Consider the following 11,612-nt stretch of genomic DNA (forward strand, 5'->3'; position numbering starts at 1 on the left):
TTTTCAACTGGATTCTTTTTTGGCGCGAAGCGATTTGGGCCGAGCGAGACGAGCGGCCGCTTGCAGACCTTCGAGCGGCGCGCGGCTCCTCCCCGCGGACGCATTTGGTATTTGGTAAGCGTAAGGCCGCAATTCGAATACCGAAGACGTAAAACAGGTTTGTCCGGGCGGGCTTGCCGTACGTAGCACCACTTTTTCCCCGTTTTGCGGGCCGGCCTTGGAGTTTTGTGAAGCTCGCGAACGCCGGAGCCCCCGGAGTACCGAAAAACGAAAAAAAGAGCCCGTTTGTGGAATCCAAGGCGTGTCGGAGCCGATCCCTTTGGCTTCTCTTCGTTTAGCCCGCCCGCCGCAGCTCGGTAAGCTAGCTCGAGGCTAACAAGGAGCCAGCCGCGTTTGCAGTAGCCCGGCCGGTACCGATCCGATTGCTGTGACCGTCGAGCGAAAATGTTCGCAAAAAAGAGCCCGAAGCGCGAGGCGGACGACGACGACGAGAAGCCGCCGCGCGTCGCAGGTTTGCTCGCTTTTCTTATTGTTCTACTCTTGCCCCCCCCCCCGCGCCACCTAGTGCTGTGAAGGCGCAGTTACACTTCACTGGCAAAAGCAAAGCCGTTTCCCTGGGGGTCGGGCGCCCGGCAATAAATAATCAATATGGTGCGTTCCCAGTTCCAAACATCCGACTCAACGAGACCCCTTTTGTCTTTGCGCTTCCCGCAGATGCTGGCCAAGGGTCTCCCGGCGGCGGCCGGTGGGGGGCACACCGGTCCCTTTGCGTCAAAGAAGAGGAGGAGGAGCCCCGCATCAAGGAGGAAGAGCAGGAGGAGGACGTCACCAAGTCACCGCCGACCGGCGCCCCTCTCAAAAGCGAAGACGAAGGCCCGGGGGCGGAGCCCGCGAGCGGCGGCTCGAGTCGACGCGCGACAACCGGAGACGACGAGCCGGCGTCGGGCCGCCTCCTGGCGCCGCTATCCGACGGCGACTCGTCGCCGTCGCGCTCTCCTCGCGAGGGCGACGACGACGACGAAGCGTCCGGAGGTCGCAAACGCTGGAAATGCTCCGCGTGCGGCAAGCTGTACGCCTCCAAGAGCGTTTTGAAGCAGCACGCCAGAATGCACACCGGAGAGAAACCTTTTGCGTGCTCCCTTTGCGGCAAAAGTTTCTCTCAGAAGGGGAGCTTATCCGTACACACCCGAACGCACACCGGGGAGAAACCTTTCTCCTGCTCGGTTTGCGCCAAAAGCTTTTCCGAGAAAGGGAGCTTAAAAAGACACATGAAAACCCACGCCGGCGCCGCGTCGGTCGGCTGCTTGGTTTGCACGCAACGATTCTCCAGCAAGGAAGACTTGAAGCTGCACGCGAGGACGCACACCGATTGGAAACCTTACTTGTGCATCATTTGCGGGGAAAGTTTCGCCGCCAACAAATATTTGAGGGAGCACTTGACGACCCACACCGGCGAGAAACCTTACGCCTGCGCCGTTTGCGGCAAAGGCTTCTTCAATAAGGGCAATTTGATCACCCACGGCAGGATGCACGCTCGAGAGAGACCCTTTGCCTGCTCGGAGTGCGGGCAAAGCTTCTTTCACGGGGAGGATTTGCAACAGCACGCCAGGACGCACTCCCGTGAGAAACCTTACGCCTGCGCGGTGTGCGGCGACCGTTTCCTGATCAAGGGCCATTTGACCACGCACACCAGGATACACGCCGGGGAGAGGCCTTTGGCCTGATGGCCCCGCGTTGACCGGAAGAGCGAGCGTTCGGTGCGGGGGGGCCAAGCCCGAAATTCAGCTCGCTTTTATATTTGACGTTACCGAATGATCTGGCGGGCCAGGTTACACCCCCTCGCGGGTCAAAGTTACCTCTTTAAATGCAAAAAAAAAAAAAAACCCAGAACAGAACAGTTGTTGAAAGTCCAGTTCTATATTCCTTTCCTTTGTTTTTGCTTTGCTCTTTCCAAGGGGAGGGGCTATAACGTTGTTCGTATGTACGAGTGGCTTTTTGGGTGTCTGGGGATTTTTCACAAGCCCGGCCGGCCGCTTTACGGGCCGACTTTGAAAGGCTCGTAAGATGGTTTTACTTTCCGGCCAACTCGATCCTACGTTGTACGCGGCGTGAAATAAAAGGCTACCCCGCGGCGAAACGCAAGCTTTCCCGCAACGCTTCCTTCTTGGATCTTGACCTTTGGTCAACCACGAGTCCCGCGAGGCGTATGAAGACCTTTGCGCTAGGAGAGCGTGTCTCTCCTCGGCCCCCGGAACCGGAGCCCTTCGGGGTGGCAAAACGCACCTTTTCCATGTCCGCCCTCTAGAAAACAGACGGTTGCTGGTGGACTAGCCATTAGAAGTAAGAGAAAGAGGAGAAAAACATGCAGAGGGGCGCCGGAATCGCCTACTGCAGGCTTAGGCCAGGACCGGAAGTGATTTCGGCCTAACGACGGGCCTCTTGTCGACTTTAGAATGGCGCACGGCGCCCCCTGTGGTCACATTTGGTACTGGTCTCAATTACGAGGCGTTTCCAACTAAAAGCACGTTGGAAATTAAGGCCACCGTCCGTAACTGCTTATACAACCGCACTACACACGTAAACAGACCGGTTAGAACCGTTAGATAGTTGTGTTTTGGCCTTGTTGGGCCACCCTAGTTGTTGACCACCAAACCAAAATTGTCCGGGCCGGCTTGCCGTACGCAGCACGCCTTTCTCGCCCCGCGTTTGTTTGCTCTTTTCGCGACCGAACCTTCAAGTTCGGTAAAGCCGGCGTAGCCCGACCGCTGGACGCCTGGCCGGCGCCGCTTCGAAAAGTAGAAGGAGAAGAAAAAGGAGAATGAATTCAAGTGCTCCCCTGTTTAGCTTCGTTAGGCTCGCTTTAGCTCGGTAAGCTAGCTCGCGGCTAACAAAGAGACACGTTTGTGCGGAAATGTTCGCAAAAAGGAACCCGGACTACGAGGCGAATGACGACGACGAGAAGCCGCCGCGCGTCGCGGGTATGCAGCTCACGCCTTCCTACGATATTACACGCATTTATCGTATTTTGTCGTATTTCACTCCACGTCATACTCAACGGTGAGCGACTGAATCGTTTGATGCCGAAAACAAGCATTTGAATTCAAAGACCAAGGCGCCCGACGTTGCGCTGATTTCTTTCTAAATCGTAGTCATACAGTGAGCATTGTTGGCAACAACTTTCTTCCGGTTACCGTCTCTGAAAGGACGTGTTGACAGCGCTTGAAAAAGGCAGCGCGAAGCTTGACAATGACAATGACAATGACAATGCCACTACACCACCTGGTGCAGTGGAGGTGTAATTACAATTCACTCGGCAAACGCAAAGCCTGTTCTCAGGAGTGCGGTGATTTGAACGCTTTCTGGGCCTCTTTTTGCCAATAACGTGGATTTCTTGTTCCTGTACTTTCCTAAAAGTAAAAAAAAAAGTCCAATATCGTTTAGGCCCAGTTCCAAACATCAGACGCAAGGAGACCCCTTTTGTCTCTGCGTTTCCTAGATGCTGGTGAAAAGTCTCCTGGCGCTGGCCGGCGGGGGGCGCCCTCCCTTTCCCAGGAGCACCCGTTCCCTCCTGTCAAAGAAGAAGAGGAGCCTGGAGTCAAGGAGGAAGAGCAGGAGGAGGACGTCACCAAGCCGCCTTGCGTCGACGTCCCTCTCAAAAGCGAAGAGGACGCGCGTCCGGGGGCGGGGCCTGTGAACGGCGGCCCAAGTCGACGCGCGGCAAACAAAAACGACGGGGCGGCGGGTGAAGTCTCGGCGCCGCTGTCCGATCGCGGCCGGGCAACGCCGCGCCCTCCTCGCCCCCGCGAGGACGACGACGACGACGACGGCCGGGCGTCCGAAGGTGGCGCGGCGGCCGGGGCGGGCGGCGGACGCTGGAAATGCTCCGAGTGCGGCAAGCTGTACGCCTCCAAGAGCAGCTTGAAGCAGCACGCCAGAATGCACACCGGAGAGAAACCTTTTGCGTGCTCCCTTTGCGGCAAAAGTTTCTCTCAGAAGGGAAGCTTAACCATACACACCCGGACGCACACCGGGGAGAAACCTTTCGCCTGCTCGGTTTGCGCCAAAAGGTTTTCCGAGAAAGGGAGCTTAAAACTACACGCCAGAACCCACGCCGGCGCCGCGTCCCTCGTCTGCTTGGTTTGCGCTCAAAGATTCTCCAGCAAAGAAGACTTGAAGCTCCACACGAGGACGCACGCCAATTGGAAACCTTATTTGTGCACCGTTTGCGGGAAGAGTTTCACGGCAAACAAATATTTGAGAGAACACTCGACGACGCACACCGGCGAGAAACCTTACGCCTGCGCGGTTTGCGGCAAAGGCTTCTTCAATAAGGGCAATTTGACCACGCACGCCAGGATGCACGCTCGAGAGAGACCCTTTGCCTGCTCGGAGTGCGGGCAAAGCTTCTTTCAAAAGGAAGATCTGCAACAGCACGCCAGGGCCCACACCGGTGAGAAACCTTACGCCTGCGCGGTGTGCGGCAACCGTTTCCTCAATAAGGGGCATTTGACCACGCACACCAGGATACACGCCGGGGAGAGACCCTTTGCCTGCTCGGATTGCGACCAAACCTTCACTCGAAGGGACCATTTGGCAAGCCACTCGAGAACGCACGCGCACTAGACGGCGTTTTGCCCGCTCGCCTATCGGGGAGAGACCCTTTGCCTGCTCGGAGCGCGGGCAAAGCTGCTTTGGAAAGGAAGAACCGCGCACGGCGGACAACGTTTCGGAGGCCCGGCCGGACCGCCCGCGCCGGGTCGGGACGGCGAAGGGACGACCGGTCGGTCCGGGACCTTCTCCCTACCCTCGGATAAATCAGAAATGATGACAGGGAGGGACTCGTTGTCCTCAAACGGGAGGACCTTCTCACGCTATGGTGGTCTTTGATGGGCCTTGCTCGTCCCAACAAGCGCCATCTAAAGGACAGACAAGGAAACTCCTCGCAAATATTGACACCAACTGCTAGTCTTTGGCCTTTAATTCGTGGAGTCGAGTAGTAACATCTTGCAGCATGTACATCTGTTCTGGATGTCGGATGAAACAAATCATATTTTGGAGTTATGACGTCTGACTCTTATTTTGCTTTGACCCCTACACGAACCAAACCCAGCAAATTGGTTACGCGTTATTTCGTTCCATTCGTAAAGAGAAAATAAAGGGCGATCCCTATTTGGCGAAGGCAAAGCCAATGCGGGAAGCTTCTTCTTATTTTGGAATAAAACTCGTTCGCAAACACACCACTGTCAAGGTCACAGCGCCATTTGTTCACTAGCTCGAGGAGAAAGAAGCGTAAACGAAGACACGACAGCGGGGAGCGCCGCAAGACCTCGCCGACCTTTTGATTTCCATTCATACCGCGCGCGAACAAGAGGCGGAGTTGAAGTGGCAATCTAGGCTTTGGCCGCCAGGGGGCGGCGAACGACTCACGGAAGCCTCACAATCGCACAAGCAAAAACGATGAGCCCGCCAAAGCACGTTTCGTCTTCGGGGGCCGAGGGGACGACTTGAGAGGGAACGCGGAAGTGGTCGCGCGGTTGCTTCCGCCGTTTTTGAGCGCGGGGTCGAAGGCCCTCGCCTTTCCCTTCGGCTTTTTCCGCCTTTCCCTTCGGCGTTTTTCAACGGCCCGGCCTGGCCTCGCCTCTCCTCGACAAAGGAGCAAAAGGTAAGACTTTTGGAAGAGCCGTGTCTGGACAGGAGGCGTTTTTGAAAAGTAACTTTATTGGAAGATGAAGAGCGGGAAAATGGGATCGGGGCGTCATCGTTTCCGATGCCGATTGGACTTTCACTTGCGAGTCGTCTTGAACGTTTACGAAAACGCCGGGCTCTCTTCGGAAGCGGGGGGGGGGGGGGGGGCTAGGCGTCGGGCCCGAGCAGGCGCGAGCCCCCGTAGAAGCGGCGCCTCCGCAGGGCGATGTCGTGGATGATGGCGTCCAGCAGCAGCCTGGCGGCGTTCCTCTTCTCCAGCGTGTTGTTGACCTCGGCCACCAGCCACTGGAAGAAGTTGACCTCGATGTCGCGCTCCACCGGGTCGTAGAAGTAGCCGTGGCGGCGCAGCGAGGCGAAGACGGCCGGGAAGAGCTTGGCCAGGAACTGCTGGGCGCAGGCCTGGGCGGCGATCATCTCGGCCGTCTCCTTCTCCTTGAGGACGGCCCGCCGCTGCTGGGCCACGCGGCACTCCTTCTCCTCGGTGCGCCGGCGCTCCTGCTCCTGCAGCCGCTGGACCTCGGCCAGCTCGGCGTTGCGCAGCTGCTCGAAGGCCCGCTGCTGGGCCCGCAGGCGGGCCAGCTCCTCCTCCTCCATCACCTCCAGCAGCGACTGCTCCACCGTCTTGCCCACCAGGACCTCCAGCACCGGCTGCACCTCCCGGTCGAAGTCGAAGAGCTCGCCCTCCTCGATCTGCGTGGCCGCGTCCTCGCCCGACTTGGCCGGCACGAAGAGGGGCGTGGCCGGCCGGTCCAGGAAGGGGTCGGTCTGCGACTGGGCGTCCCCGGTCACCAGGATCAGGCTCAGCTCCTCCAGGTAGGACTCGGTCTGCACGTCCGCGTGCTTGCGGCCGGGCGGCCCCTCGCGGCCCCGGAAGCGCAGCCGGTCCCGGGAGCGGATGAAGTCCACCGACCTGCGCCGGTAGCCCTGCTGCTGCTGGATGTCGGCGGCGTGCGCCATGGTGGCGGCCAGCGCCGCCTGCCGCCCGCCCCCCCGGATCACCCGCCGGTCGTACGCGATGTTGCCGTAGGGGGCCTTTTCCGAGGCCGGCCCGGGGCGGCCCTCCACCGGCCGGGGCCGGCTGGAGAACACGTAGGTCCCGCTCTCGTCCGTGGCCGCGTCTCGGCTCGGGCTCCCGAGTCTGCCCGGGCGGAGGCCGGCGACCGCTGGGCCCCGCCGCGCCCCGTGTCGCCTCAAAGCCTTGTGACATCGCTTGAAGGCCCTGTCGTCCCCGCGCCTCGTGGGAGCGCCCTTTGGTCAAACCTTTTGAAAGTACTGACCGGTGAGATTTTGGAGTCCTCCGCGATGCCTTGACGCCTGTGCTTTCCGTCAATTTTGGAATCAAATAGCAAAAGCCGCCATGAAGTTCTCCCCCCCCCAAACTGAAAATTCGCAATCTGTGCTCTGCACCGGAATATAGGGCGCGCGGAATAGAAGCTACGGCGGTGGCTGGGCTTGCCTTACGCGGCCGCTGGAGGGAGCTGCGCTAAAGGCCGTCGAGACAAAACAGACGAGTCATTCAAACTTGATTCGTAGACCGTCAATTGACAATTTCTGAAAATGACGATTTGGACCGCGTGAAGGGGGGGGGCAAAAATGCGCTTACATTTTGATTTAAAAGGGCTTTTTTCCCCCAAAACGTGTGCTTTTCGCACCTTAAAATTGCTTCCAAATTGGAGCGCAGTACATTGCGTATGAAAATTTCAGACGGGGCGTTCAAAAAAATATGATCTGAAATGCAGAGGTCAGAATTGAAGAATTTGCATGAGCGCAAAGCTCTACGTGCTGCACAAGGCATACCGGATGATAGGGCGCATTGGGGTTTTTTTCCCAATTGAAGGCGTGCCTTACATTGTGGAAAATAACTCTAATAAAAGAACAGTTGTCCTGTGGGCGTGTGCAAAATCAACAAAAAAAAACAAGCAAACAAAGAAATGAGCATTAGAGCAGCAGACGTATTTCTTTAATGCAATCATTATAATAACGATGAGCAAAAACAACCTTTTTTTCCTTCGTCATTGATGCTTGAAAAAAGGTCCAGCGGCTCGGCCGGCCGCCGTTCTGCCGGCCGACGCCAATTGCTAACGGGCGCCGACCGCCTCCGTCTCGATCGGCCCGTGGGTTTTCGTTTCCTTTTTGATTGCCGGGTTTGACGCGTCCGCGTCCGGCGGCGTTTTTGGCGGCCGTCTTTGAAGGGGCGGACAAGTTGGCCAAAAACGGCGCCGGCGTTTTGTCACAATAGAAAACTTTGGAATGGAACGGTAGCAAAAAGAAAGGGAAAAACAAACAAAAACAACCTGGACTTTTGACACGTGTGATGTGGCGGGCGGGGGCGGGGGCGGGGCCGGGGCGGTCCTAGAAGGTCTTCCTGTGGATGGCGCGCGCTCGGTCCTCTTCGTACTCCCGCTTGGACACCCACATCTTCTTGAAGGTGTCCAACGAGGCCAAGATGGAGCCTCTGCATACAGGGGGCGGGGTTGACAAGGTTGGTAGCCGCGCCCGCGCGGGCATTCCGAGCCATTCTTTTTTTGTGCCATTTCAGCGTTTGCGCCTCTTTCGGGCTTCCTGACGCTTGGCGGTTCCGGCGCTGGCCGTGTTTTCCTTTTGACCGCGTCAAATGGAAAGTAGCCCCGTTTTGTAAAACGCCTTGCCTCAGTCGGGCTTACTTTCAGGTGAAAAGCGAGCGCTTGGGTAGCCGAGTCGTTTTCGGCGCCGACGAATTCTTTTCGTACGGACTCGAGCGGTAAATTGGCTAAAGCGGCGTTTTTTTTTTCCCGCCGCCGAGTTAGCTCAAATAATCTATGAGCTGCCAAGCGTAATCGGCGAGATTCGTCATTTAATGACTTTGGGAGAGTCAACTTTTCCATCGCCTTTGCTGAGTAGATCAAGCGACAAAGTCGTTATTTGACGACCGGCTCGCGGAAGCCGATGCTCCGGCCCGACCCGAGCTCGGCCGGCGAAAAAAGAAAGAAGAGTCGGCGGGTACCCGATCCACGTGGAGTAGAGTCTCTCCTGGGGGGCGGAGATCTGCACAGACGGGCGCGCGTCAGGCGGGCGGGCGGGCGGGCGAGCGAGAAGGAGCGAAAGCCACGAACGAGGCCGACCTTGATCTTGACGTCTTTGGGCGCCAGCTTCTTGACTTCGGTCAGCAGGCGCTCCCCGAAGCCTTTGATGAGCGTGGAGCCCCCGCACAGCACGATGGTGGAGAAGAGCGTGCGCCTCAGGTCCATGTCCGACTTCTGGATGGCGTAGGCCAGCAACTCGTGGATGCCCGAGCTCTCGTCGCCCACCAGGTCGGGCCGGAACAGCAGCTCGGGGGCGCGGAAGCGGGCCGGCCCGATCTGGGCGGGGCGGGACGCGGGGGGTCAGCGGCGCCGGGACGCGGGGGGTCAGCGGCGCCGGGACGCGGGGGGTCAGCGGCGCCGCGACGCGGGGGGTCAGCGGCGCCGGGACGCGGGGGGTCAGCGGCGCCGCGACGCGGGGCCCTTCCGCCGCCCACTCACGTTCAAGGCGCTCCCGTCGGGGAGGACGTACTGGGCCTTCTCCGTCTCCAGCGTCTCGTCCTTCTGGGGGTTGAGCGACAGGTAGCACGCCCTCTGGAGGCCCGGGCGGGAAGGACGCGTCAAAACGCCCGCAAGGAATACCCGTTACCAAGGCGCGCTCCACGCGCCTTTTGCCAGCCGGCCGGCGGGCGGGTCACCTCCTTGATGGTGCGCACCACCTCGAACTCGGCCGAGGTGTTGAAGTTGTAGCCTTCCTTGCGCAGGAGCAGGCGCAGGTAGCGCGACACGTCCCTGCCGGCGATGTCCACGCGCATGATGGAGTGCGGGATGGCGAAGCCCTCGTAGATGGGCACCACGTGCGTCACGCCGTCGCCCGAGTCCAGCACCACGCCGGTGGTGCGCCCCGTGGCGTACCTGGGGAGCGCCGCGACAGCCGCGGGCGGGCGAGCCGGCTCAATTCGGGAACGCGCGCAGAAGCCGACGCGCGAGCTTACAAGCTGAGCACGGCCTGCATGGAGATGAAGAACGCGGGAACGTTGAAGGTCTCGAAGAAGACCTCGGCGGCCTTCTCGCGGTTCTTGCTGGGGTTGAGAGGCGCGTCGGTCAGGAGGACGGGGTGCTGAAAAAGGCGGGCGCCGGTCAGTCGCCGGTCAGTCGCCGGTCAGTCGCCGGTCAGTCGCGGCGGGCGGAAAGCGCGAGCGGGACGGGGAAGGAAGGGCCCGCCCACCTCCTCGGAGAAGGTCTGCAGCTGCTCCTTGGAGTAAACGTACTGCCAGATCCTCTCCATGTCGTTCCAGTCCTTGACGATGCCGTGCTCCATGGGGTAGCGCACCGACAGCAGCCCGCGGTGCTCCTGCCGCCCAACGCCGCAAAACGGGGCGACGGGTGACGCGCCCAGCTTTTTGTCTCCTTATTGACGAGGCCTCCGTCGTCAAGCCGTCTCGACGGAAATCACTTACCTCCGCTTTGGGCCCGATAAAAAGGTCTCCCTCCAAGGCGCCCGCCATGACGCGCACATGTTTGGGGCGCCCGACGCTGCGACACACACACACACACACACACACACGGCGGTGACGCTTTTGCTCCGCTCGAAGACCAAGGAGCGGCCGGCGCGACTCACTAGTTGGGAAAACAGTATTTGGGGATCTGGTCTCCGGCGAAACCGGCCTTGATGACCCCCGAGCCCTGCGGGAAAAGAGGCGTGATCAAATGGCAAGCGCGAGGACGACGGGGAAGATCACGGGACGCGGCCGCGGGCCGCCCCGCGACAGGGCGCCGCTTTGTCTCACGGCCGAGCCGGCCCGCGCCGCTTCCGTCCTCATTTTTCCAAAGACAAATGTCGACTTTTGCTTAAGCGCAAAAGTTCAATCCGATTTCGGGAAGCGCTGCAGAAATGACAACAATTACTGCTGCAGAAATGACAACAATTACTGTGGAGGCTGAAATTTGATGAAGCCTTGGGTCCTTTTAAGCGAAACGGCGCCATTGATCCATGACCCCATTAGGAGTTTGGCCGTCGATGAACGTGACAGCCGATCGCTAGTTGCTTTTGACAGATCTTCTTCTCATCAACGTTTCTTCATTGCTCGTCAATGGGAGTTTGGCTTCTCCGAAGCTTCCTTCGAAAACAACGTATGCGGCGCAGCGGCATGCCGTTTCATTTAAGTGGCGAGCGGCCGGCCCAAACGGCTCTTCGGGGGTTGCCAATCGCAGCCCGTGCGCCCGTGACAATTTGAAAGTCGACAAAAGCTTTCGGTGAAATGCGGAGCGCGACGCCGAAGCAAAACAAGCTAGCCGGCCAGCCAGCTAGCTTGTCATCCGTCACTCGGCGGCTTAGCTAGCAGGCGCTCGGCTAGCTCGAGCCGGATCAAAACAATCTCCCGCTCGCGTTCGCCGTCGCTTTCTCGTGCGTGTAATAGCGACGGCCGTTGAAGAAGGGAGAGAAGGAGGAGAAGGGGAGAAGGAGGAGAAGGGGAGAAGGGGAGAAGGGGAGAAGGGGAGAAGGAGGCCGCGGCTGGCTCCGAGACAATAGAGTAGCTAAGCTAAGAGCTAGCTCGCGACGGCCCGGGTTTGGGTGTGGGTCGGTGACGTCATCGCACTCACGTTATCGATCACCACCGGCTGATTAGCTAAAATGTCATAGGACTCCATGACGGACTAGAATGTGGAGGCGCGCCGTCTCTGTCGGTGTCCACTTTGGGTGCCGAGCGGCGTTCGAAGCGCGAAGGGGGGGGAGAAAAACAAGGCAGAACCGCCCGCCCGTTCCTTCGCTCGTTCGCTGCCTGATGAGCGGGGCGACCGCGACCGGCGCTCCGCTCCGCTCCGCCGCCCCGCCCCGCCCCGCCCCGCCGCCCCGCCCCGCCCCGCCCATACGCCGGCGCGACGGCTGACGGCGACTCTGGCCAA

The 11,612-nt window shown here is 59.4% G+C and overlaps 2 protein-coding genes and 1 pseudogene across 2 annotated transcripts; 1 reads left to right on the forward strand and 2 right to left on the reverse strand.

Annotated features, from left to right (window-relative positions):
* Positions 1-95: 95 nt before the first annotated feature.
* On the forward strand, positions 96-5,237 carry LOC148412248 (uncharacterized). Its single transcript, XM_088435502.1, has 3 exons — positions 96-511; positions 715-1,718; positions 3,442-5,237. Exons 1-3 carry the CDS (start codon positions 445-447, stop codon positions 4,621-4,623), a joined length of 2,253 nt encoding a protein of 750 aa, XP_088291628.1. The 5' UTR covers positions 96-444; the 3' UTR covers positions 4,624-5,237.
* Positions 5,238-5,704: 467 nt separating this feature from the next.
* LOC148412249 (radial spoke head protein 3 homolog B pseudogene) lies at positions 5,705-7,520 on the reverse strand (annotated as a pseudogene).
* A 118-nt stretch (positions 7,521-7,638) lies between these two features.
* On the reverse strand, positions 7,639-11,542 carry actr1b (actin related protein 1B). The gene is made up of 10 exons (XM_088434670.1): positions 11,310-11,542; positions 10,327-10,391; positions 10,166-10,241; positions 9,934-10,059; positions 9,701-9,825; positions 9,404-9,620; positions 9,207-9,299; positions 8,808-9,044; positions 8,690-8,730; positions 7,639-8,161 (listed from the first exon to the last, which is right to left on the reverse strand). Exons 1-10 carry the CDS (start codon positions 11,355-11,357, stop codon positions 8,059-8,061), a joined length of 1,131 nt encoding a protein of 376 aa, XP_088290796.1. The 5' UTR covers positions 11,358-11,542; the 3' UTR covers positions 7,639-8,058.
* Between the last annotated feature and the right edge of the window lie 70 nt (positions 11,543-11,612).

This window comes from Hippichthys cyanospilos, chromosome 15, assembly GCF_059441005.1.
Source record: "Hippichthys cyanospilos isolate Australia breed blue-spotted pipefish chromosome 15, RoL_Hcya_1.0, whole genome shotgun sequence".
Taxonomy (NCBI): Eukaryota; Metazoa; Chordata; class Actinopteri; order Syngnathiformes; family Syngnathidae; genus Hippichthys; species Hippichthys cyanospilos.